This window comes from Budorcas taxicolor, chromosome 5 (assembly GCF_023091745.1).
Source record: "Budorcas taxicolor isolate Tak-1 chromosome 5, Takin1.1, whole genome shotgun sequence".
Taxonomy (NCBI): domain Eukaryota; kingdom Metazoa; phylum Chordata; class Mammalia; order Artiodactyla; family Bovidae; genus Budorcas; species Budorcas taxicolor.
Genome location: NC_068914.1, coordinates 147,347,246 through 147,374,159, shown reverse-complemented (window position 1 = coordinate 147,374,159; position 26,914 = coordinate 147,347,246). Strand labels below are relative to the sequence as shown.

At 50.2% G+C, this 26,914-nt stretch overlaps 1 protein-coding gene across 5 annotated transcripts in view; it reads right to left on the bottom strand.

Annotated features, from left to right (window-relative positions):
- CHD4 (chromodomain helicase DNA binding protein 4) overlaps positions 1–21,747 on the bottom strand; it is a 29,502-nt gene extending 7,755 nt beyond the window's left edge. Inside the window, exons 1-30 of one of the 5 annotated variants that reach the window (XM_052640852.1) lie at positions 21,662–21,747; positions 20,654–20,831; positions 17,104–17,225; positions 16,692–16,907; positions 16,385–16,503; positions 16,025–16,266; positions 14,718–14,845; positions 14,303–14,438; positions 13,980–14,158; positions 13,583–13,822; positions 11,292–11,495; positions 10,985–11,190; positions 10,519–10,650; positions 10,343–10,439; positions 9,537–9,728; positions 8,857–9,057; positions 8,553–8,690; positions 7,996–8,117; positions 7,692–7,865; positions 7,221–7,362; positions 6,998–7,129; positions 6,796–6,913; positions 5,360–5,484; positions 4,803–5,040; positions 4,464–4,639; positions 1,117–1,297; positions 946–1,032; positions 768–856; positions 533–666; positions 52–196 (exon numbers count right to left, since the gene is read on the bottom strand). In XM_052640852.1, the coding sequence (XP_052496812.1) occupies positions 52–196; positions 533–666; positions 768–856; positions 946–1,032; positions 1,117–1,297; positions 4,464–4,639; positions 4,803–5,040; positions 5,360–5,484; positions 6,796–6,913; positions 6,998–7,129; positions 7,221–7,362; positions 7,692–7,865; positions 7,996–8,117; positions 8,553–8,690; positions 8,857–9,057; positions 9,537–9,728; positions 10,343–10,439; positions 10,519–10,650; positions 10,985–11,190; positions 11,292–11,495; positions 13,583–13,822; positions 13,980–14,158; positions 14,303–14,438; positions 14,718–14,845; positions 16,025–16,266; positions 16,385–16,503; positions 16,692–16,907; positions 17,104–17,225; positions 20,654–20,753 (4,515 nt within the window). In that variant the 5' untranslated portion in view covers positions 20,754–20,831; positions 21,662–21,747. Of the gene's footprint in view, positions 1–51; positions 197–532; positions 667–767; positions 857–945; positions 1,298–4,463; positions 4,640–4,802; positions 5,041–5,359; positions 5,485–6,795; positions 6,914–6,997; positions 7,130–7,220; positions 7,363–7,691; positions 7,866–7,995; positions 8,118–8,552; positions 8,691–8,856; positions 9,058–9,536; positions 9,729–10,342; positions 10,440–10,518; positions 10,651–10,984; positions 11,191–11,291; positions 11,496–13,582; positions 13,823–13,979; positions 14,159–14,302; positions 14,439–14,717; positions 14,846–16,024; positions 16,267–16,384; positions 16,504–16,691; positions 16,908–17,103; positions 17,226–20,653; positions 20,832–21,661 lie in introns of all 5 variants that reach the window. The other 4 variants (XM_052640853.1, XM_052640855.1, XM_052640854.1 and 1 more) reach the window with 4 other exon arrangements.
- Positions 21,748–26,914: the final 5,167 nt, after the last annotated feature.

Sequence of the window (26,914 nt, the reverse complement as noted above, 5' to 3'; positions counted from 1 at the left end):
CTCCAGCTCCCACTATAAGCCCTGGATCACAGAGGGAGGCTCAGGGCTTACCTTCTTGCGAATCAAGGACATAACCCCAATCCGAGTAAGGACATGCTGGCGAGACAGGCCTTCTCGGGGGACGCCATCAGCAAAGGTCTCAGCCCCATCTGCTCCTGGCTCACATAAATGCCGCATAAAAAGTGAGACATAAGCCCTGTGGTAAAGAAACAGAGAAACAGGTTAAAGAGCACCCAGCTCCCAGACCAGACTCCTTCCCACCCGCAGGGCAGTCAGGCCTCATGCTGGAGGTGACTGTGGCTCCATGTGAGGTAAAGCCCGCCGCGGTGCTGCGAGCTGGTCTCCAGACCCTGTCCCGTGCTCCAGGTCCTCTTCTGGGGAAGCAGGGAACAGAGAGACCTATTCCTAGCAGCTGCACTTCCAGCTTCAGCAGGAGACAGAGACTGCCTCCTGGCACAGCAGGCTCCAGTGTGCAGAAAAACCCAGACTCAGAGGCCTTGCTTTACAGTGCTCACCCAAGCACTCAACTTACTTGAACTCCTTCTCTGATTTGCCTCGCAGATCCCTCACGAGCCACTGGGTGGTGAAAGCATCCTGAGGGGGCATCCCATAGCGCATAATTGCATTAAGAAAGGCTTTTCGCTGACGAGCATTAAAACCAAGAACCTGGGGGCAGAAGGAGCCAGGTGAGAGGGAGGCAACCCAACTCCCCCAAGACCCGACAGCCGCTCGCACCCACCCTGCTCTAGGAACCAAGCGGTACTCACTTCAATATTCCCACCAACACGGGCCAACAGAGGAGGCAATGGCTTATCTTTATCATTCCGCAGGCCCTTACGACTGGGCCTACGGGGAGCTACAAAAAGAAAAGGACGTGTGAGCAACGCCACTGGAATGTTAGACAAAGCAACAGGTAAAAATCCAACAGAAAGGCACGGGCCTCACCTTCTGAACGTTCATCAAAATCTTCATCACCTTCCTCTGAGGCCACTGAATAATCGGACTGGTTGTCGGACTGGTCGTCCTGCCAATCTGGAGGGAGAGAGGGCAGATGAGCGGGGCCCACTGCTCTAGTGGAACGGCCCATGGGTGGGGGGCGGGGCCGGCCACACACACCTCGGTCCTCCTGCGAGCCATCATTGTAGTTGACCTGTTTACGAATTCTTTTTCCTTTGCCCAGGTTTCGGGCCAGATCTTCTTGCTGCTGCTCATAATGGTGTCGCAGCAATTTCTCCCAGTAGTCGGGATCCACACTTTCTTCCTGTTTTATGATCTCCCGTTCCACCTCCTCTTCCTCCTGGGGCAGAGGGAGGGCCAGGACTCAGGGCTGCTGCACCCCCAGCTACCCCTGGTCCTCACAGTTCCCACTGTTAGCTGCTGTTCATGACTTGACTCTGAAATACATGGTGTACCTGCTTGAACCTAAGGACTTGAAAGAAATTTAATTGACAGGACAAGCTGTTATCACAAGACAAAAGGATGAAGAGACAGTATGCATCCTTTTAACCCCTTTTACTGACACACAAACAATTGGGAGACAGTAAAATATAGGAAAGAGATTAGAGCCTTAGCAAGGCAGAATGGAGAAGCTTCTGAAATACTGCAAAAGATTCTTCCAAGCAATAAAGTAGAAGGGCCATAAGCCCTTTGTGTTCTAAATAAACTTCACAGAAGTTTACCAACTGTAAAAAAAAAATTACATATCCTCTTATATCCTCATAATGTTTATGCTCCTCTGAAAGTCTTCACTTTTTTTTTTTTCAGATAGTTTAGGACCACCATTTCCAAATCCTTTACATTAGAATTAAGCTGTTAACAGCATTGATATAAGAAACAACCTACATATCCATCATTAGGGAACCTGAATAAATTATGGGGGGGTGAAATGGATGAAGAGAGTCAAAAGGTATAAATTTAAGCCATGATGATTTTATACATAGCATGGAAACTCTAGTTAATACCATACTGCATATCTCATACTCATTGCTATTATAGTGAAAGAGCAGTTCTTAAAAGCTCTCATCACAAGAAAAAAAAATTAATACTATACATATGGTGACAGAACTAAACTTACTGGGGTGACATTTTGCAATATATACAAACCATTATGATTTGATACAATATATCAAAACATCATACACCTTTAATATAACAGTGTTTTATATCTCAATTTTTTAAGTAAATAAATTATGGTACTTTCAAACAGTGACATATTACGCAGCAAAAAAGAGGGGTGAGGCAGAAGTTCTTTCTGTACTGATTTGGATGAAATAAATCTTCCAAGATCACATAGACAAAAGTGAGGTACAGAACATCATGGAGAAGAAGCCACTTTCCTTACACAGCAACATGGATACAACTAGAGATGACCATAGACACAAATACCGTATCACTTATACATGGAATCTGAAAGTATGACACAAACAAACCTATCTATGAAACAGAATCAGGGACCTAGAGAACAGACGGGGAGTTGCCAAGGGGAAGGGACTGCAGTGGGAGGCTGGGATTAGCAGATGTAAGCTTTCATATGTAGAACAGATAAACAACAAGGTCCTACTGTATAGCACAAGGAACTATATATAATATCCTATAACATAACGGACAAGAATATAAAGAAAGTGTGTATATATACATATATATAAAGTTGTAACTGAATCACTTTGTTGCCCAGCAGAAATATACACAGCATTGTAAATCAACTGTTCTTCCCATTTTTGTGTGTTTGTGTGGTGTGACTTAATACAACAGAAGTTTATTTCTTGTTCCTACAATGTCCATTACAGATCCGGGGGACTCTCCAGAACAGATACCTCTCTCCAGTGTGGGGGCCTCAGCGTTCCAGACTGCTCTGATCTCACACTCCTCTCTCTGGATGTGCTCACACGACAGAGGAGAAAGACAGCACTAGAGAGTTCTACACCAACAAATAAATGCTTCAGCCACGAAGTGAGGCTTCTGCAACAACCCGCTGCTCAAAACTGTCTCAGGACCCTGTCTAACCACAAGGAGCAGAAAAAAATAACCACTCCCTTCTTTTCTTGGCTGTGCCATGTGGCTTACAGGATCCCAGTTCCCTGATCAAAGACTGAACCTGGGCCCTCAGTAGTGAAAGCATGGAGTCCTAACCGCTGGATCGCCAGGAAACTCCCTTCTTACTGTTGACTAGGATCCAACCCCATGTCTCCTTGTCTACTGCTATACCTCACTTAGAAGACCTGGGGACTCCCCTGTGGAACAATACTTCAACTTTAGAAAAAACTACTTTCCTTAAAAGGAAAAGGGAAAAAGGTGTTTCTATGTATACACAGGTCTATATATATGCATACACACATATATGTGATTTATATGCATATAAAATAGTTCGTAAGATAAATATCACTTATCCCCAGCGAGGGTGCTAGGTAGCCAAAGGACTGGGGTGGGGAAGAGATACTTCTATAGCTTCTGAATTTTGAATCAGGAGACTTACAGCTGACCTCTGAACAACACAGGTTTGAACTACGTAAGTCCACGTACACAAAGATATTTCTCAACAGTAAATACTACAGTACCACACAGTCCACAATTGAATCTGCAGATGTAGGAGCTACACATATGGAGGGCTGTAATATTAAAAAAATAAAACTTTATGCAGCCACCTAGAGGGCCATTGTCAGGAAGGATTAACAGTGGGAGGGAGAGTACCAGCCCTCCCTTGCAGCCACTCAGCACCTTCTGCCCTGAGTCCCTCCCAAATGCAGACCACCCTGACAGGAGGGCAGTTTTGACTGAAGACTACCAGGCTGCAGACCAGTCAGACTTTCCAGCCACAAGCACACAACACTGAGGTTAAGATACATATCAGAAAAACAGCAAGAGGAATGATTCAGAGTTGGAAGGATGAGAACAGATGGCAAAGATCATCAGAAACTGATGTCAATTCAAAGAACCTTGACCTGGGTGGCTCAGAGAGGACCAGAAGGGAAAAGAATTTTTTTTCTTTAATTCTATACCCTATTATTATATTGGGGGGAAAAATATTAGAGTTCACACAGTCATAACTGAGTATTCTTTGTTTTCTGTTTTAAAAGACCCAGGAAACAGAAGGGAAAAAGGAAAAACAACTGTTTCCAGAAGTACAGGAAGACAGGCTAAGTACATATCACATATCCTACCTTTTCTCTGGAGAGAGCTGGGTTAGCAATCCAAAGTCTATTTATAGAGCTAATAAAATACATAAGAGAAAATAAAGTGAGAGTCTGATAAAGCAGTTAATATAAATGTTTTGAGTGTGAAATGTGGCCAGTTGTCCAAGAAGTGAATGTGATTTGCTCATACTTACAGAATTTCTTTTCAAAGAGGTGAAAAAATAATCACTGTACTAATTTGCCTACAGATATTTTCCTCATCTCAAACACCATCATGGTCTCAACTCCAACTTTTGAACCAATCACCAAGCACCACGTTGGACTCATACTCACCCCCATTTCTTCTTCTCGCACCACATACTGGGCCACTTTGAATGAGCTCAAATATTCATTCATGCCCTGTAGCTCCGTGTCTTCAGTCTCATCCTGGTTCCGGTCCAGCAGTCGTTCAATGGCTTTATCGTCATAGTGGATGACACTGCTGTCTTCTCCCTCTTTGTTGTCTCCTCCTGTACAGAATCAGGGGTCCACACCCCCAGTTAGCATCAGCAGCTGCAGTGGAGAAAGCTAGTCCCACAGACCCGAGGTCTGAGTCCCAAGATCCTCGGGATCAAAGATGATGCCCTTTAAAGCAGCCACACCCTACACCACACAAGTTCCTGACCAGCTCACCTCCATCTGTGGCCTCATCTTTGAACAGCTCCTCGGTCCCAAACTTGAGGATATCATCAAGCTCCTGTTTGGACATGGATCCAGTCTTGGAGCCCAGCCCAGGCCGAACAACTAGATGCGTCAGCATCATCTTTTTCTTGGCCACCTGTGTGATGCGCTCTTCCACAGACGCACGGGTCACAAACCGATAAATCATCACCTTCTTATTTTGCCCAATACGGTGAGCTCTGCTAAAGGCCTGGAGTGGGGTACAAAACAAAGACAAAAACTGAAGGAACCATGTTTTTTTGCCCTGACTTTCACATAGTAAGCCAAACCCAGCTCACCTCACACAACTTCCTTTTGCACCCCTGCTCCCAGACACCATCCTCTACCATGTTACCCAAAATAGGACCAGAGCTAACCCAAACTCTCCAGCTTACAATAAGGTAAAAGGCATTTAAAAAGAATCTATTGTTTTCCCCTGAAACAGCTAATTCCAGATGGTGGAGCCCTCGCAGAGAACACTATGCATTTCCAGTAAGTTACTGTATGCCAAGGCTGCTGCCTCTGCTCACCTGGATGTCATTATGGGGGTTCCAATCAGAGTCGTAGATAATAACTGTGTCAGCAGTGGCCAGATTGATTCCAAGGCCCCCAGCTCGAGTGGAAAGCAGGAAGCAAAACTGCTGAGCACCCGGTGCTAAGAGAGGAACCACAATTCCAATGAACAAATGTATAAGGAGCATCAGAACTACAAAACCTCATTAGCAGATGCAAAATGCTACATATAGGATGGATAAACAACAGGCCCTACTGTGTATAGCACAAAGAACTGTATTCAGTATCTTGTGATACACTACAATGAAAAAGAATATGAAAAAGGAGATATATTTTTTAAAAAGACATGTATATATGTATAACTGACACTCTGCTGTACAGCAGAAATTAACCCAACACTGTAAACCAACTATACTTGAATTAAAAAAAAAAAACACCTCTTTAGGCAAACACCGAAGTATCAATAATAGTATTCATCGTAAGCAAAGAGCAACAACAGATACTGAGATAAGTGTGGAAGTTTAAGAAGAAATAGGATGTCACCAGGGTCTCAAGTGTCTCCTAAAGGAATTTATCAACCGCAATGAAGAAAACCTTACAGGGGAGAAATTCAGCAGACACCACCTGAACCAAGTAATCAAGGCCAACACCAGCAGGGGAACATTATCAGCGTCACATCGTCCCTGGGAATGATGCACTGAAAAGGACACCGCATCACTCTTGCAGACTCCTGCCCAAAATGTCTAACGTCAATCAAATCATGAGAAAACATCAACTAGACTAATATTAGAAAAGCTAAACATTCTATAACGAAGCTGACCAGTCACCATCAAAGATACCAATATCATGAATAAAAAAGAATGAACAAGTGGAAGAGACAACAACTATGAATGATGTGGGATCCGTGAGTGGATCCTGACACATGGTCAGTGGTGACGTTCAAGTCTATGACCTGGTTAGTAGTATACTAGACACCAATGTTAATTCCCTGGATTTGACTGTTGGACTGTGGTCATCTAAGTTATCAAGAAAAGCCAGGTGAAAGGTATATATGAACTATGTGATTTTTTTGAGCTTTTGTGTTCAAAACTATCTCAAGTTATAAAGTTAAAAAAGAAAAAAAAAGGAGGTGGTGGTAGCCTGCAACTAGCTTGCTATCTGGGCTTGGTGAATCTGGATAAATCCGGGTCCCTCCCAGGCCTCAGCATGCAATGAGAATGATTAAATGAGTGCCCTTCTTTTCAGCAGAGAGAACAAAGACTCCATAGGGAATAAACTGTCTCCCAGGAATAATGTGATACATTCTTCCAATCAAGAAATTCAGAAGTACTCTTCCATGTCAACAGAAGACCCTACACCACTACCCAGAAAAACAGATGCGAGAGAACAAGGATGGGTCAAGAGCCCTGAGTGAGTAAGGACGCCAGGATCAAAGCCACTCCTCCCCTCTTACCATTGAAGCGGTCAATGGCCTCCTGCCGCATGTTCCCAGTGATTCCCCCATCGATACGTTCATATTTATAACCTTCGTGTTCCAGGAAGTCCTCTAGCAGGTCCAGCATCTTGGTCATCTGAAGAGCAGAATTGAATTACAGGATTAATTAGACTACAGTCCTCCCATACGTCTGAGCTGTCCATTGCTATCCAGAAGTTACCTGGGAGAAGATGAGGACACGGTGCCCACCCTCCTTGAGATTCTTGAGCATCTTCTGAAGCAGCAATAATTTCCCGGATGCTCTGATGAGGGCACTGCCGTCATACATGCCATTAGGCATCTTAGGGGCTTCCTAGAGAGGAGCAAAAAAGAAAAAAATAAGGAAAGAAGCCCCACACGGAGCAGTCCCCACCCAGGGACGGACAAGAGGCAGCAGAGTGTACCATGGCGGCCACAGGGAAGAGATATGGGTGGTTGCAGCACTTCTTAAGATCCATCACCACGTTTAGCAGAGAGACCTGGTTGCCGCCCCCTCGAGCATTGAGTGCTTCAAAATTCCGAGTGAGGATGTACTTGTAGTATTTCCTGTGTAGATGACAGGTAAGAAATATCACCCTCAAGAATCGTTACCTGGCTCACTATGTGGTCCCAGGGTCTGGGGCCTTCCTTCCAACACCTCTCACTTTGGGGCTGAGGAAACCTAAGCGCTATTACCATCCTTTTAAACAAGGGAAGGAAGCGCTGAGCACTCTGGACCCAGCACCCTGGCCACAGGTTCCTTTGAGCCTCACTGGCTTGGTCACCACCCATCTCACATCAGAGTACGGGGAGAACTGGCAAACACCACGCAGATGGGCCGGCGTGTCTAACTGTGTCTGCCAAAAGGAGCCAGCGCCCCATTCCTCCACACTCACTTCTGCATGGGGCTCAGCTCCACACGCACTATCAGCTCTGTCTTGGACGGCATGTTCTTGAACACATCAGCCTTAAGCCGCCGCAACATGTGAGGGCCCAGCATGTCGTGCAGCTTTTTAATCTGGTCCTCCTTGGCAATGTCCGCAAACTCCTCCAGGAAGCCTTCCAAATTGCTTCAGGAGGAAAAGGAAAGAAGCTGTTGGAGAGGGGAAGGGAAGGGACATGACGCAGGAAACAGAAAACGCAGGAGACAGAAGGAGCCATGAAGGATGAGAAGCCGACTGTGGACAAGCACACACTTACTGGAACCTCTCAGGGGTGAGGAAGTTGAGCAGGTGGAACAACTCTTCTAGATTGTTCTGCAGTGGAGTCCCTGTCAGCAACAGCTTGTGCTGGAGTGAGTAGCCATTTAGAACCCGGAAAAACTGGTGAAGCAGATGGAGAGAAGTAGAATGCAATGAAAACAGGACTCCAGTACTTCTTTGTAAAGGCCCGTTTTACTGCCCAACAGTTAAGCCCCCGCCCCTGCCTCCATCTCTCTTAAAAAAAATTTTATTATTATCCTTTATCTTCTTTCCACAGTTACTTTCTCTTTCAGCCACACTTCGCAATCTTAGCTCCCCAACTAGCTAATGAACCCGTGCCCCACCCCCCCACCCCAAGTGCAGAGTCCTAACCACTGGACCACCAGCAATGTCCTCCATCTCTCTTCTAAGGCCTGGCCTCCAAGGCTTATCTATCATGAGTGAATAAGGAAGGCAGAGATCCTTTTTCCGTTTCCCGTGCTCCTAGGTCTCCCCTTCCTGGGTAGGTGGTACCAGAACCCTAAAACTGGAGGCCACAGCTCCCCGGCCCCTCACCTTAGACTGATTGTTCTTGAGTCGATGAGCTTCATCCACGATGAGGCAGGCCCAGTCAATAGAGCCCAAAATGGCCATGTCAATGGTGATCAACTCATAGGATGTCAGCAGCACATGAAACTTCACAGATGCCTCTTTCTGCACAAGAAGATGACTTGGTCACTCGTGTACAGGCCAAGTCAAGGAACTGGCTGGGGATCGGGGGGTGGGAGTGGGGGAATTCCCTCCTCTCACCTCACCCCAGGGACCAGACTCAAAGACGCCATAGGAACAACTCTACCCTACCCCTGCCTCCCTCAGGTACCTTCATGCGGGAAGCCTTCTTGCCGCCACGAATGGCATTGTCCTCAAAGGAGAACTCATTCTCTCGGATGATAGCACGGCTGTCTTTGTCACCCACGTAGGTCACCACGTACATATCTGGAGCCCACATTTCAAACTCCCGCTCCCAGTTGATGATGGTGGAAAGAGGGGCGCTCACTAGGAAGGGGCCTTTGGAATGACCCTGTGAGGAAGAAGGGCAGAGGGAGTGAGCACTCAGGACCCCACACACAACCCCAGCGTCCACGGCCCAGTACCCCGCCCCTCCAGCGGGCAGAGGACTGGCTTGTGCACTGCTGCTGCCCCACCTCCCTCCCCAGGATACAAACACGCCCAGCCGCCTCCTTCCCACAGCTCCAGGCCTGCCTCCAGGGAGCTCACACACTGGTCTCTCCACACTGGCTCCATCCACAGTTCTGCTCATCTCAGTGCCCAGCCGGTTCCCAGCACTGAGGCTCCGGGCGCCCACTACTAACCTCCCCAAGGCTCCATTCCCTCCCATCTGTCTCTGGGTACTCAGGTCTCTCTTACTGTTACTCAACACTGTTCTCCCGGTCCGAGACTAGTTTTTTCTTCCTTTCTCTGTCTCCTTGGAGTGTAAGAGAAGACCCTGAACACAGAACATCCCCCCAGACACAAAGCCAGTAGCCCCAGCTCTCGCACCTCCTTGTAGAGGGAGTACAGGAAGACTGCAGTCTGCACCGTCTTCCCGAGGCCCATCTCGTCAGCCAAGATGGTGTCAGTGCCCTGAGCCCAGGAGAAGCGCAGCCAGTTCAGGCCCTCCATCTGATAGGGGTGCAGGGTTCCACCCGTAGCATCTAGGTACTCTGGCTGGCGCTCATACTTCACTGTTGGCTGAAGGAGGAAAAGAGGAAGTCATGAGCTGCTGAGGAATTCCCTTCCTTCCCTAGCTGCTCCTCCTCACACATGCTCACTAGAGCCTACTCAAGGAAGCCACAGAAGACTGGTGGGGGAAAAGGTGCTTAACAGTTATTGTTTTACTTAGGGTCCTGCAACACATCATAAGACAGACATGTCACAGTCTCCCTGGCAGCACAATAATTCTATCAGTCAGGATCTACCAGGTGAATAGTTCTATGTCCTCCATAAATTTACTTTTAACCCTAACCTTACTCATATATTACACAAAACCCCAAGGAACTGAGCCATGAATTAAGGGTAAAAAGACGCAGGTTCCAAAACAAGTTTCATAAAAGCTTGGTTGTGTGACTCCTCCATACTTAACTTTTCCTCAGTCATACACTAATGCCTATGTTTTTGCTTTTCTGATGAGGGAAAAGAAAATAAAGTATTCCCAATACTTTTCCCCTGGTTTCCAGAGATGTGGAGATACCAGGAAGCCATCTGTGTGAAGCATTTTAGCTACACCGACTTGAATGTCTTAGACCACCACTGTCAGAGGAGCACAGAAGACACGTCATCCTGCCCGCCCTTTTCTGCCAACTCACATCAACCGTTGGGGTTTCAGGGGGCCTCTCCAACTTCCTCAGCTTCACCTTCTTGAGCTTCTTGCCTGGTCGTCCCTCCTCACCCCTCATCAACTCCCTGAAGAGGACAGAGACGTCACAGCACTGCCAGGTGTCCTTCTCAACAAGCAGCAGCTCTGATCACTGAGGTCGCTCACCTGTGATTCCAGTAGCTCTGCTTGAACAGGTCATAGTCCTGAATCTCCACATCCTCGCTCTCCCAGGATGCCTGGTCATAGGGGAGGTCCCGCCACTTGATCAAGTAGTGGACGTGGCCCTTCTTGTCCATGCTGCAAGGTCAAGAGGAGAAAGCGCTGAGCCAGAAGGCCCCCCTGCTCAGCTCCCCAGTCAATCTTGCTCTCAGAAACCACCAATAGATGTTCCAAACCAGGCCTCTGAGGAGGCCAGATGCCACATGGATTCAGAACCAATACATTTGGTCTACCAGTCTTTGCACCAAAAATGATCTCTAATCTACAATCTATGGCTCAAAGGCCAGGATTCAGTCAGTTAATAAATAACACACTGTCTTGTCCGGCTGTGAGTTACTGGTGAGGTCCATTTTCTGAATCTCCTGAGGATACGCAACCCACCTCCAGGATACCCGGCCGGCTCCACCGGTACCTGTGGTTGAGAATTCGGTGGATCATCATCCACTCGGGCTTTATCCCATAGCGATAGAAGCGCTCCTCCATCTCAGCAAATTTAGGGTCCTTGTTCTTCCGCTTCCGACTCTTCTCCTCGTCACCACCGAAGTCCCCAGAGGGTGGTTCATCCATGTCATTCTTCCGCTGATAGTTTCGGAACATCACTTGACAGTGTAGCTCCAACTGCAAGCAGGACGAGAAAGACATCACCAAGAGTGACAGCCGCCCGTCTCTCCACAGGCTGTACTCTCACTGCCGCCCCATCCAGTCTCTCCCAGGCTCACCTGCAGCTCAGACACCCATGAGCAGTGCCAGTACGACATCCCTTGCCACTTGACAAAGAACTGCCGCTCTGGCCGCCCCTCCAAGGGCTTGGGGGATGGAGTGTTGGGATCAGCATCTGGGGGCCGAGGCACTGGCGTGGGAGATGGTGGCTGACCCCACTTCCAGATTAGGATCTTCTGAACTTTGCCCTTAAGAGCTGGACACTAAGAGAAAAAGAGATGAGTCAATACCAAAGCACTACCATAGCGAGAAGATGTATACCTGAGAGCAGCTTCAACCTCATAGTTTGTAAAGTCTCATTTCAATTACAGTTTCAATCAATTCAAAATTGAAACTCAATTTCAATCCCAAAACCCTTTGAGAGAACAGAATCCAGTGTTTCTGGACTTAGTCCAGGACTGGTGTGACATCACTCCTATCCGCCTAACAGAGGTAGCAGCTAGAGCAAGTAGGCACAGAGAAGTCACAGGCCTGCAGCCCAGATTTCCTCGTTTAATCTATTAGATTGGTGCAAACATAATTGCAGTTTTGGACTGTGAAATTTAACATTTAAATTTAATCATTATAACTAGGCTCAAACACAGTTTTATCAACCAAAATAGGGACTAACACAATAAACACATTTTTGCCAATGAGAAATAAGTTTATTCCTGTGGCGTAAAAATCCAGGCTTCGCGATTCAATGAATTCTTGGAAAGCATTTTCCACATCATGCTGGTTGTGGAAGCATTCTCCCTGCAAAAAGTTGTTAAGCTGCTTGAAGTAGCAGTAGTCGGAAGTAACAGACATAGAGGTCAAGTGAATATGGCAGATGAAGCAAAATTTTGTAGCCCAATTTGTCCAACTTTTTGATTGAACATTGTGTGAACACCACATGATGTTCAACATTGACTGGACATCAACTTTTTGATTGAAGCGTTGATTGTGTCATGTATGGTTGGGTGCTGTCATGGAGAAGACTCGAACCCTTTCACTGCTGTAGGTCTGGTGGCTCAGACAATAATCTCCCTGCAATGCAGGAGACTGGGCTTCGATCCCTGGGTCGGGAACATCCCCAGGAGAAGGAAATGGCTACCCACGCCAGCATTCTTGCCCGGGAAATCCCACGGACAGACGAGCCTGGTGGGCTACAGTTCATGAGGTTGCAAAGAGTCGGATACTACTGAGCAGCTAACACACTTTCATTGACCAATGCCGGCTGCAGGCGCTGCAGCTTTCAGTGCATCTCATCGATTTGCAGAGCACACTTCCAAAATGTAATGGTTTCACTGGGATACAGAAAGCTGTAGTGGATCAGACCAGCAGCAGACCACCAGTGACCATGACCTTTTTTTGGTGCAAATTTGGCTTGGCAGATGCTTTGGAGCGTTTTCTCAGTCCAACCACTGAGCTGGTTGTTGCCAGTTATTGCATAAAATACACTTTTCGTTGCATATCACAGTCTGATTGAGAAATGGTTTGTCATTGTTGCATAGAATAAGAGATGACGACACTTCAAAACCTTTCCAATTTGCTTCAAATGCTGAACAACCATAGAATGGTTGATGTTGAGTTCTTCAGCAAATTCTTACGTAGTTTTAAGAGAATGAGCTTCGATGATTACTCAGTTGGTCACTGTCAAGGTCCCATGACTGGCCACTACGCTCATCTTCAAAGTTCTCATCTCCTTTGCCAGACTTCTTAAACCACTATTGAACTGTACATTCATTAGCAGTTCCTGGGCCAAATGTGCTGTTGATATTGAGAGTTTTCTCTACTGCTTTATGACCCATTTTGAACTCAAATAAGAAAATTGATTCAATTTGCTTTTTGTCTAACATCATTTCCACAGCTTAAAATACACACAAAATAACTAGTTGTTAGAAAAGACGTAAACCAAGAAATATCCATTAAAATGATGTATAACACAACCACATTTAAGAATGTATTCCAATTATCAAATGGCAAAGTTCAACAGTGCTAAACCTCATTTACTTTCGCACCAACCTAGTAACAGCAGTAAGTGGCCGTTATATGACTGAGCTACCAAGACCTCGAGGTTGGTGTCAAGACAAGAAAGGATGTCCTGGGCGACATCCCACTTGGGACAACAGGCAAAGCATCAGCTCTGTTGGAAGTCAGTCCTATAGTTTCCCAAGAGAAAGGCATCCCAGGAACACAAAGGAAGGAAAACTCCGGTTCTGGGGCTCGAAGGCCTCCAGCTCTCCAGCGGTCTCTCCTGCACCTCAGCCTGGAGATGCCCACATGGAAGAGAGGTGAACCCTTGGCCCAGTTGGGGCCAGGCACTCACCGTGCAGCGGGGACACAGCCATTCGCCATTGGGAATCTCTGGGAGGGGGGGGTTTAGGCAGTGGATGTGGTAGGAGGAAGGACAGGTGTCACAGCAGAGCAGCTCCCCGCCATCCTTGCAGACCCGACAGAACTCCATGTGGTGATCATCCTCTTCCTCGGGGTCTCCCCCAACCTCCTCCAGGATCTCCTCGCCCTCTGAATTGTCCTCCTTTGCCTCCCACTGGATGCCTTCCTTCTCCTGAAGTTGAGGACCACAGAGTCAGGTTACAGCCACCCCCCACCCACCCAGTTGGACCACGCCCAGCATTCCTCCAAGAGCATCCCAAAGCCCACAGCCAGCAGCACCAGCGTGTCTCCCCCCGCCCAAGCCCTTGCCCTCAAAGCCAGGCACTCACGCAGTGTGGGCAGCTCCACTTGCCCTCGGGTGCCTTCTCCATGTCCGGGTCCAGGCAGACCATGTGGTATGCGCGGGGACACGTGTCACACAGGATGATCTCTCCGCCTTGCTGGCACACCTCACAATAGTCCTGGTGGTCTGTCTCATAACCATCCACAGCAGTCACCTCCTCCTCGCCTGGGCAAGGAAGAGGGAAAGCCCAGTTATTAGAAAACGACCACCTCCCCCCACCCCTGAAGCCCAGGCCCCATCTCCTTAGGGAGATGCCTCCCCAGTCATTCCCCTCAGCCCGTCACATATTGATACAGAAAAGCAGCACACCTTTCTTTTTCTTTTTTGTGGTCCGCAGTTTCTTGCGACTGCGGCTACTGCGGCTAGTAGAACCATCAGAAACAGAATAGCTATTGATACTGGCGTCGTCGAAGTCAGACTCCACATCTAAGTCATCGTCCTCACTCTAATGGGGCGAGAAGAAATACGACTCAAGATTCAAGCCAAGGGGAAGAAGAGAGTGGTGGAGAAGGGAGGCAAGGGAAGGGAGACAAGGGAATTGTTCTTCACTTGGGGCACTGCAATCACGGCAAGGACTTACACAGTGAGCCTAGAGCCCTGTTCTATGACCAACTCCCCACATACTTCAGCAACCACCGTAAAAGGTGAATCCTGCACTAAGACACCATCCTCTCCACGGGCTAAGGCACCATCACCAGGGGACAGGGACAGGCTGGGCCCTCACCGAGGATCTTTTCCGCTTAGAACCAAAACCTCCGAGCTTGATTTTCAGGGGAGCTACTTTCTTGGGTTTAGGCTTCTTGGCGTCGGGGACACGAGGGCTACCCTTAGGCTTCCTCCGAGCATTGGGACCTAAATCAGGAAAAAGCAAGTGAGATCATGCAGTCCAAACATCCATAACAGAGCAGAATGTGGGGAAAAGAAAATATTCACCACCCAAAGTATTTCCACTGGGTTGGCCAAAAAGTGCCTTTTTAAGTAAATGTAAGACACATTTTTCACATTGGAGAACTTTATTACACAATGTATCCATCATTTTGTTCCACTACCTTCTACCATTTTTCTGGCAACTTCATAATCCTGTGTTCCCAAAACTTATCTTTTCGAGCAAAGAACTGTTCCAGGTGCCTTTTACAGTCTTGCAGGGAACTGAACTTTTTTACATTAACAGAATTTTATAAAGATAAAAATAAATGGAAATCTGAAGGTGCAATGTCTGATGAACAGGGTGGATGAATCGGAACTTCCCAGCCAGGCTGTAACAGTTTTTGCCTTATCATCAAAGAAACATGCAATCTTGCCTTACCCTGATGGAGCTAGTAAAGGACTCCTTTCCAATCCCACCACAAACACAACATCACCTTTGTTAGGATGGAGACCAGTCTTTGATGCAGTTGGTGGTGGTTCATTTCACTTGCCTCACAACCTCTTCTGTTCCACATTACTGTGTTGACTGTTCTCAATTAATGTCTTGATTTGATCACTATCAACTTCAATTGGTCTACCCAACCATGGAGCATCGTCCAGCGAGAAACCTCCAGCCCGAACCTTTGCATATGACTTTTGACACATTCGATCAGTCACAGCACCTTCTCCACATACTGCACAAATCTTTTTTTGCATTTCAGTTGCTTTTTCACCTTTCTTGAAATAATAAAGCGTAATATGCCAAAATGTTGCCTTTCTTCTTTTGTCTTCAATACTAAAATGACTACACAAAAATTCAATTTTGGTAGTTTTTTTTTAAAATGCACACTGATATGACAACCATCACAATACGACCTAACAAAACTGTTTCAAATGAACTAAGCGAGACTAGAGCCATCATATGGAAAACAATCGAAGGAACTTTTTGGCCAAGCCAACAAAATACGCCCCACCTAAAACATTTCTACGCTGAGCTTCCCAAATTTCCCTCCTGACCCAAGATTCATCCCTCCCTCCTGGCTTCTATCTTTGGGCTGACAGAACAGCACATCCACACGTCTGCCAACCACACTAGCCCCCACTTCCACTGGGTCCCATTTTCACCTTTGCCCTCTTTGGTCTTGGCCTTGCGGATAGGCACCTCCACAGGGGGTGGAGGCGGTGCCACTTCAGTGGCCGTCACCATGCTCTCAACCACAGCCACTGCCGCCGCTGCAGCCGCTGCCACAGAAGCCCCAGAACTGCCTTTGAAGGGGTTGTTGGTGCTGAACTCCCGCCACTTCGCACCCAAAACCATCATCATCTTGGAGACGGCAATCTTGGGGTTTTTGGCAGCAATGAGGGGTCTGGGGGAGAAACAGCAGGAACAGAAAAGAGGAAAAGTTTAAAAATAAAAGATGGCGATGGAAGCAACAAGAGATAATGGAGTGCACTCCACGCCATCCCCAAGACCCTCCTGTTTACCGAACAAACTGGCTGAAGGCCTTGTAGTTGGTGAGGGTGCGATAATCCTCCTCAGAGAACACATGGTCAATGTCTTCCATGCCCCAGTCTTCCAAGAGCTGAGCAGATGACTTAGGCTCCTGTAGAGAGAGCAGGGTCAAGGCTTGACTCCGAGTGCCCACACTCACCAGAGGATGTGAGCCACAACTAAGGCTGGCAAGTCGGGGGTAAGAGCAAATCATTAGAAACAGGAGGAGAGAACTCAATCTCAGGGGCAGCAGAGTGTCTGCGAAGCAAAGAACAGAGAAGAAGGTGGAAACGCAGGCACCTTTGAGTCGTCGTCGTCCTCGTCCTCCTCCTCCTCCTCTTTCCGCTTGGATTTACTCTTCTTCTCCTTCTTAGGGCCCAGCTTCTTCTTCTTCTTCTTACCAGGGGTGTAGTCGCTGCCTTCGCTGTCTGAGCGCAGGGCCACCTCTTCCTCCTCCTCCACAAACTCGGGCCCCTCCCCAGAGCTGTCCCCCAGCTGCCGGCATAAGAGCAAACGCTGGAGCAGGGAAGGGGGGAGAGGGAGACAGACACACACATGCTACACACATGCTGGCCTCAGGACAGCGCCAAGGCGATGCCTGGGACCTGGCAACCCACTCCAGGGCCAGCGAGCGAAGGCCGCAGCCCTCCAGCCCTTCTCAGGGCTCCTCCTGCCTTCCTCCTACTCCCCATGGCATCAGTCACCCACTCACCTCCTTTTTTTGGCGCTTGCTCTTAGGGATTTTAGGGTCCCGAGGTTTCTTAGGCTTTTTCTTCTTCTTGAGCTTTGGAGTCTCTGCTTCTGACAAGTCCTCTTCTGGGTCCTCTTCGTTTTCTACATTTATTTAGCAAAGAATGGTATGCAGGGAAGAGATCAATAGCAAAAGGTTAGCGCCTAATCCAGAGGCTTTAGTCTTGATTCCCCCACCTCTTGTCCCAGATTCCACTGGACAGAGCTGCTACACACGCCACCGGTGGAAGCTGATACTCGGGACAGAAACAGACAGAGAGCTGGAGATCCTCGAAACAGGCCTGCAGGGCCAAAGTGGGCCCACCTCAGGCAGCTCCCCAGACCCCGAGCAGAAGTCCTCTATACGTTCACCAGGACAGCCGAATCAAGCTGCATACAGTTAACCAAGGGAAAGAAACAGGTCCAGCCCTCCTGTATTCCAGAAACCATGAATGAGAATGAAAAATCCTACCCAGAAAACCACCACCAAAGACAACACCCTCAGCACATTCCCAGAACAGTACCTGCTCAGTGGTCCCGGAAACCACATCCTTCACTAACCCCCTTTGGCTCATCACTGCTCAAAACCACCAGAAACTCTAAGCCCCAGGTTCAGCTGCCAGCCTAGTATGGTGCCCACTCCCAAATCGGACTTCCCTTCCCCATCTCCAGCTCTACTGTTCCTTCCTAGCTTCTCCTGGGTCAGTAGCCTCTTCTCCCCAGGGGCCCAAATCAGCCCAGCTGTCACCATCTCCCCCTCCTTCCTCCTCCCATCTGGCTCCGCCTCCTGCCGGCTAGGAGCACACACAAAGCCTGGGGTAATGCTGAGAGCTCCAGGGCAGGCATAGGTGGGAAGGGGCACCAAGGGTGGGGGAGAAGGCCAGGAGGCAGCTTCCTTTGTAACAGACATTCATACCAGCGCACCAGCTCCCTCCTCCCTCCTTCCCAAGCCACCCCCGCCCAAGGAGGGGGGAGTGGAGAAGGGAGTGGAGGAGGAGGGAATGCCTCATCCACTGAAGAGAGGGAAAATGGCTCCTGACCACAGAAGCCAGCCCAGGGCACCCAGCTGCCAACAGAGGACAGACAGGAAGTAGCAGGGGAGGGGGGTTGGGTGGAGAGAGGTAGCCGGAGGGGAAAAGACTACCCTCTCATAGATTTCCCAAATGATCACCTGGCCCCACGTCCAAACGCCACCTCTCCTAACACTACCCTGGGATGACACAGTTCGCAAGACGCCATTCTAATGTCCTAGACAGATACCCAAGACACCTTGAAGGGTGACCCCACATGAGGGCCTGAGTTACTCCCTCAATCGTTAGGATTTCAATCATCAGAGCTAAGGTTTAACAAAAGTTTGGCGGTACTGTGTCAGAGTACACAACCTTCTTTCTGACACCCAAAAGGTTGGCCTTCCTTGCGGGATGGAAGCCCACAGCAAGTCTCTGAAACTCAGCTTCCTCATCACCTCTACCCAGAGTGCAGGCCACAGATCCTAAAGCACCTCTAACAAGGTTACAGGCCGCCATCTATCCAACCGGCTGAGAAAAAGGGAGCAGTACCTAGAATAGTGGACAACAGTCTCCAACACAGGTTCTTAGCTCCTGGCCCCCAGAACTGGCCCGAAAACGCCTCTGGCTCCACCCTTCCTGTGAGGGGCAGATACTGGGGAGCAAGACACACTGGACAAAGCGGCATCAGCCTCCCCCTTTCCCTCTCAGCCGGGGATCAGGCCAGGCACAAGACAGCCCCTCCCATTCCCCTGGGAATGGAACACCAGTTTGGATCTCAGCAGAAAGAACCATTTTCTAAGCCCTTCTCCCAAGTCATCCCTGTACTGTCCCTGTCCCCAGTCAACTACATCTCTAAGAGTCACCATCAAAGCTGGAAGTGGAGACTGGGACAATTCACATAGGCAAAGGGGACCCCCTTCCATCCACAGAAGACCCTCCAACTTCTCAGGCAGATGTGCTGACCTGGCAAGAGGCAAACTGGCTGATATAGAGGAAGATTTGGGAGAGGGGCAGGAATGAGGTGTGGCAAGTGGAAAAACTGGGTCACACTACAGCTTGGGGCAGAGTTCACCCTGGGAGCCCGCACAGTTCCCAGTCAACACAGGGGCAGCCCCAGCCCGAGGGGACAATGGGAAACCCAGATGTGGAGCCAGCACTGGCAGGACAACACTGCTGCTTCTCATGCCCCCCACAGAAAGGATAGGATCCTCTCAGCACTATCACCCTCCCCCGCATCCTGGGCCACAGCACAGAAATCTGCCACTGTGCCCTCCACAGTGACAGGATTCAAGCCTCAGTTTCTGATCCCAGCAGCTGAAGACTCAACAAGAACACTGACCCTCTCTCCTAAGTGTACCTGGGTGGAAGGGGAGACTTCCAACTAAGAAAGCGCCAAATGTGGAACCATCTTTCCCAGACCACCTCAACTTGCAGCTGGAGCTAAGGAGAGAGAAGGCAAAAGGGAAAGATGTTTGCTGGGAAACAAAAACAGAGCCAGCAGGATCCCAACTTAACATATACAAAGAAAATGAAGAAACGGCAGGTAAACAAAAAGATGAAGAAAACAAATAGGTGACTTAGCTAGGTGCTCTGAAGAAAAGACAGAGGAGACAGAGATCCACTTTAGAAACATAACAACAATCATCATCTGAGAATAAACAAGAGTCATTCCAACCAGGCAGGGTGGTTAAAACAATTCGGGTTTGGCCAGTCCAAGGAGCCACCCCAAATCACAGACAGCACAACCCCCAACACACCTACACAAACACTTCACACCACCAGCCCAAACCCTAGGCTACCTGAGCAGGGCAGAGCCTTCTGGGAAAAAAGCCAGGATTAAACCGACTTGCCAGAGAAAGAGGGGTGCCCAGGGTATCACCTCCCTTCTTTCTGCCCCTCCCAATGTATCCTGCAGGCTATGACATTCTACCCCAGCCCCACTCTTAACATTCCAGCAATCTGCCTGACTAAAAGCGCTCTAGATCCCAACTGAGGAGCGCAATTCAAACTTCACACAGTTGAAACTGCACAGAAAGCCGGTAACTGATCAGAAGCTAAAAATAATCAGAGAGTAACCCGCACTCCCTCTTTCTTTTCCACAGCAGCAACCACAAGATCCTGCTAACAGAGATGCTCTGACGGTCTCCTCCAAGAGCAATCCTCAACCGCCTCACCACCGCTGCTGCCGCCGCGCCCAGCCTCCAGGGGTCCCAGGCACCTGCAGTCCTTCGGGAACCCACACCAGGCAAAGCCTACCACCCCCGAGAGCTCCCTCGACCGGGATCCGCAGAGCGTTCCCAAAGACAGTGCAGCAAGCTTGCACCGCGGTCCGCGGAGCCCAGGAGGCACATGGCTTCCACCCCCCTCGCGCCGGAGCTCCGCAGAAGGGAACCACTCCCTGCGGATGCCCTCTACCTCAGGCTGCATGGTGGGAGCCCAGAAACTCAACCCTGCCTCTCCACAGTCACTAGGGAGGGCCCAGATGGCTCCTTCCTGCCTGGGGGCCCTGGGGGAAGGTGTTACCTGGGTGGGGTGGGGGCAGACTGTTGTTCAAAAGTGCATCCATGTCGTCCTCCTCGCTGCCCGCGGAGCAGGGGGACGGGGAGCCCAGGCCCGACGCCATCCCCTTCCGCTCCCGGCCAGGGAATTGGCCCAGCTGCTCCTGCCTGCGGCCTGGGGCCCTCGACACTGGCCCGAGTCACTGTGCGGGGGAGGGGGGAGAGAAAGAGAACAGTCAGTGACGCGCACGGCCCCCTCCCCCACCCCGCCGCGCTTTCCGCCCACCCCGGCCCCCCCTCAGCCACCCGAGCAGGGCACCCTAACCACTCAGGCTGAACTTAGTTCCACACTCCCGGGGGCGGCCCGGAAGCTGGCTCCCCGACTGGAGCCCCCCAGAGAGAGCGGCGCCCCCGAGGGCAGGCCGGTGCCGGCGTGGGGAGGGGAGAGGCCGCTGGACGGAGCCGGGCGTGACGGGGGATGGGGTCCGAGTGGCCGCAACTAGGGGGGGGGGGCCGGGGGAGGCGGCTGGCGGCAAGGCGCTCGGGGACACAAGGTCACTTGGGGGTGGGGGGGGCGCCTCCCTGCGCCTGGGGAGGGGCCAGTCCCCAGACAGGGCAGCTCTCCAAAGGCTGTCCTCTGGGACAACTCGGGCTCTCCACAGAAGCGGCGGGGACGAGGGGGCGTGGAGGCTCGGCGCTCCGGGGGGCTGGAGGCAGGGGCTTGGGGGACCGGCACTCCCACCGGGCAGGGGGCCGAGCCACGTGTCCCGGGGGGCAAGTGAGCTGAGGGCGAGGGGGGCGCCGGGTATTGTGGGAGGCCGAGTACGAGATGAGAGTCGCTGAGAGCGAGACGGGTCGGGCGAGGGCGGGGGCTGGGCGCACTGCCGGGCAGGGAGAGGCAGGGTCGGCTCCCGGGGCACGGGGCGGTCCGCGGGTCCGGGGACGCCCGAGGAGCAACTGGGAGAAGGAAAAGACCCTCGGGGCTGGTCGGGCTGAGAGGGGCGTCTCTCTAGGAACCCTGAGCTCTCCTCACCCCGGAGCCGCCGCAGGTCGCGCTGGGTCCGGCCCGGTGTCACTCCCGCTCCGGCTCCTCCTTGCCGCGGCCGAAGGGGGGAAAATGGCTCCGGCTCCGGCGTCGCCTCTTAAAGGGCCCGAAACACCGGCCGGGAAATCCCACCGCACAGGCCCCGCCCCCCCACGGACAGCCCATAATAACCTCAACCAACTCCAACCCCCCCTCCACTACCGCCACCCTCCTCCTTAGGTCTCCCGGGCAACCCCCGCCCCCTCGTCGCTCCGGCAACCATTGGCCACGCCCCCTTCGAGAGCGCGCGCGCGTGTCACCCGGGCAACCACCCACCTCCTGGCCATCCCATAATACACACGGACACCACCCCCCCACCACCACTACCACCCCACGCACACACACACCATACACATACATGCCGGGGTTGTTGACATCTCATGATATTGCAGACCTTTTGCAACTAACCCTTTATCCCCACCCCCCGACATCCCATAATAGCTATCCTTTGCCAACTTCTTCACTCTTGGCCCTAACGCTAACATCCCATAATAATTCGTCACCTCTCCCTTCCCATGGCCATCCCATAATAAGCACCCGTCCCAGCCCTTCAGCCTCATATCCCATAATACTCATCCCCATCCCCCACAGACATCCCATAATAACCACTCTTCATCCACCCCCAGTTTGATATCCCATAATAGTCAGAAACGCACCCCCCCCCCCCATCAACGGACACTTCGGCCTCCTCCCACACACATCCCGTAATAATCAGTCTCCCACTTTCAGTACTGACATCCCATAATAACCCAACCCCTGGCGCTGCCCTCAGCCCCTGCAGGCTAGATCCTCACAACTCGACCCCCAGACTTCACACATTCATTCTAGTTCCACAGCCCTTAATAACCACTCCTCCCCATCAGAGATATCCCATAATGATCAACAGCCATACCATCACCCCACAGATGGACAACTAATCTCCTTTCCTCTAACACTGGAAAGATATCCCATCATTTCACTCCCCCACCCACACACTGACAGCCCATAATAATTGCAAAGAACTCGTGGTCAACCAGACATACCATAATACTCCCAGCACAACCCAGAGTCACATCCCATAATGCTTCACCTCCACTACACTACCCCTATACCTTTTCAGCCAGACATCCCATAATATTCATACTCATACCTCCTCCATCTCCAAGGCTGTCAGTCTATTCTAACACCCACACCAGAGAGGGTGAAGCGGGCTACCCACATTACCCTGTCCCCGCCCCAACCTGTACACACCTTCATCCCTTAATGAGCCAAAGCAGTGTCCTGGCACAAAGCCTCTTGATGTATGAGACAGACCCTCGCTTTCATCATCCATCATTTCCAGACACCCAGAAAGTGACAGTCAACCTAGGACCCCACCCAGTCCCACCAAAACCCAGGTGTTCTCCAGACACTTACCTTCAGGTGAGTTTTCAGTAAGACCAACCAAATAGTGTGCTGACCAGATGAGCCATTCACATAAAGTTTCAGTTCAGTCTCTCAGTCGTGTACGCCAGGCCTCCCTGTCCATCACCAACTCCCGGAGTTCACTCAGACTCACGTCCATTGAGTCAGTGATGCCATCCAGCCATCTCATCCTCTGTCATCCCCTTCTCCTCCTGCCCCCAACCCCTCCCAGGATCAGTCTTTTAAAATGCGTCAACTCTTCGCATGAAGTTTAGCTCACCCCAAAGCATCCCATAACAATGACAACCCCTCACCTAAAGACTATTTCTCAACATTCCAGCAGTCCTTATCCCACACCACCTCCCCAGGTCAAGCAGTCCATTCTCATTCCTATGAATGGACATCCCACCATGGTGTGAACTGAAGATCTTGCTATCTGCTCACGAAGACCCAAGATTTGCTCTCCTTGTACTCATGTTTATGCAACAAATGTTGAGGGAGTACCTAGAAGGCACAGAGCTGGGCACCATAATGCCTCCCTTCAAGAAGCCTAAACAATCAAATGCTGAGGCTAGGCAGAATGTCTGGTGTCAATGAAACACACTGCTAGTTCCTAATTTCCTGTCACAGGGAATAAAACAAATCCCAACTGGTCTCAGGAGACATCAGATCCCAGTAGAGAGTCTCAGTGGTCCTTCTAGAGGTGGGAGGTACTTCTAGAGGATTTACAACGTAGACGGATGGTTAAGATAATCTCCTCTCTACTCCCTATGTATGTACTAAGGGATTTTGACTGGAAAATACTGTCCATCCATCCAGCAAAGCATTTCTAATACAGAAACCCTATAATGTCATCATGTGCTTCCTTCCTGAGAGACTCCTCAACATGCCAGAATTATTATCTTTATATTTGAACACTAAGGGCTTCCCTGGTGGCTCAGACAGTAAAGAATCCATGGGCAATGTGGGAGACCTGGGTTCAATCCCTGGGTTGGGAAGATCCTCTGGAGAAGAGCATGACAACCCACTCCAGTATTCTTGCCTGAGAATCCCCAAAGATAGAGGAGCCTGGAGGGCTACAGTCCATGGGGTCTTAAAGAGTTGGACACAACTGAGAGACTAAGCACAGCATGCTTGAACACCAAATCCTGCTGACCAATGACCCATGTTTCTCATTTATATGTTCTCATTCGTATCCTGAAGTCTCATAACACTTCCAACTGCCTCCATCCTCCTCTTGTTGAAGTCCCATTCTTCCCCCCCGCCAAAAAAACCCTCATCACTGTATAATACTCACCATCTTCCCCTCCCGTGTACAAGTCAACATCCCAGAATGCCTTTTTCATTTATAATGCCACAAGGAAGCCTCCAGAAATATACTATTCCCTTCCTTACCTGTACCTACCCTGCAGCTACCCTGGGGACCTAACCTAAGAAAGTCAGAGAACCCAATCTTAAAATCCTTTGGCCCTTAGAGAACCTGAGCCTATAGCCTATCACTTTTTCCTCTTCCTGAGCCCCAGAGAACCTGGGTTAGAACCAGTATCTCAGCACCACTTCCTTGGTGCCCTCACTCGACCCTAGAGTCAGATAACATCTTCCTCTACTCTCCTGTGCCTTTTTCACACAAGTCCAAGGCCCTTGCGGGTACAACAGGTTGAAGAGCAACCGGAACTTCCTCCTAGGAGAGGCCCTTCCTGACCAGAAGTGAGTGTGTCGCCCTTCTAATCTCACTTCCCTAGAGAAAGGGCCTGGCCAGATGACCCTCCCTCCTCTGGGAACCTCAGGACTGGAGAGCTGGCAGGGAGAGATGAATTCAGGAGAGGCAGACACTTGCTTAGGGAAATCAGCATCCCTATGCTTCCAAGCATCACTTTGCCGATAAAGGACAAAGGCCCATCTAGTCGAAACTATGGTTTTTCCAGTAGTCATGTATGGATATGAGAGCTGGAACATAAAGAAAGCTGAGCACGGAAGAATTGATGCTTTCAAATTGTGATGCTGGAGAAGACTCTTGAAAATCTGTTGGACTGCAAGGAGATCAAACCAGTCAATCCTAAAGGAAATCAACCCTGAATACTCACTGGAAGGACTGATGCTGAAGCTGAAACTCCAATACTTTGGCCACCTGATGCAAAAAACTGACTGACAGGGAGAGACTCTGATTCTGGGAAAGACTGAAGGCAGGAGAAGGGGGCAGCAGAGGATGAGATGGTTGGATAACATCACCGACTCAATGGACATGAGTTGGCGCAAACTCCAGGAGACAGTGAAGGACAAGGAAGCCTGGTGCTGCCATCCACAGGGTCGTGAAGGGTCAGACACAACTAAGCGACTGAACAACAACAAAGGCTTCCAAGCAGAATACCAGTGACAGCTCTCTCCCCAAGCTCCTGCCTGACTTCACTCCCTAGACCACCCTTTCAGCACATCCACTCTGGCACACAGGCTATTTCCTCCATTCTGCAAGGCTGCCTAGTCTTCCCATTCAATTATCTTGTCTTCAAGGTTGGGCCCCATTCATTTGTGCAAATCCTCCCCCATGCTTATTCTGAGGACTAAGAGCAAACCCTGCCCTCCTCACTTGGGGAACAGGAGGCAGCTCTTTCATTAAGGTACCATCTACCTCCTTTCAGGAAGTTCTTACTAACCTAGAGAGCTGCCAGAGCATTATTATGCCCTCCTCTCCCCCCATTTCTTTAGGGGATCCAGCCTGCCTCTGGGCCTCAAATTTCGTTCTGTAATGTCTACATCTTCCCCATACCCTCTGCTTCCCATATATACACCAAGTTACCACAGAGATTCATAAACCAGGAGAAGAGTTTTGTAACTGGATAGTCACAGCTTCTTGTCTGTGGAGACACACATGGTTCCTTTTGTCCCCCACAGCCCTTTACCCCATCCTGCCGGTTGTACCCACTTTCCCCTTGGCTCCTCTTACTCCCCACCTCTTCTTGATACTACCACAAGTGTAGGTCAAAGGCTCTTCTTCTCTCCTTGACTTCCAGGGGGCTAGAATGTTCATGACACTGTTGTGGTCCTTCCGCCTCTGTGCTCCCCCTCCCTACCCTGGCCCCAGGCTACCCTCCCAGATAAATTATAAATAAACCACTAGCGAGATTGGCCCACAGAGACTAAGGGTGGGATAATCTCCTGATTAATGCACCCAAGGGGACAGCCTCTCTAGCCTGTTACCTTAGTGTTCTGCTTCCCTCCCTGTGGTACAGAAGAACCTAGAATAACAGAGTGGGTTGTCCATGGAGTTTTCAGCACATACTCTGTAGTTCTCTCTCCATCTCTGTTCTGAGTCCCAGAAACTCTGTTCGCTAGACATTTAAGAGTGTTCCTGCTCTGTCAGAAAAGGGGGTTTGGGAAAGCAACACAGGACAGAAAAGCCACAGGGACAGTGCAGGCCGATGGCTAGGCAGGATGGAGGTGGTACAGGGCTGGGGGGCACCACCGCATATGTGTCCTGAAGGAGCCAACTCAGTCTTGCTCCTCCGGTGTGGCTGCAAGGTGGCACAGCTCCCCTGATCGGACCCCTACCTGAGCTACAGTCCAGCCAGAACTCAGGCCTCCTCACCGCAGGCCTGGACTCAGCCACCCTTGTAGCTCACAAGCTGTTTAGGGACCCAGGTGTCCAGGCTTCAGATCCAGCTAGCTCTAGTCTGCCCCCGGGGCCTCTTCAAACAGCTGTCACGGATGAACCTCTCCAGCCAGTCACTCTTGCCAGGCCTCAGGTCTGGCTCCAGGGCTCACCCCACCCTCCCCAGCTCCTTCCCTCCCTCTTCCTTCCTTTCCTTCCCCCTCCCCCCCTCC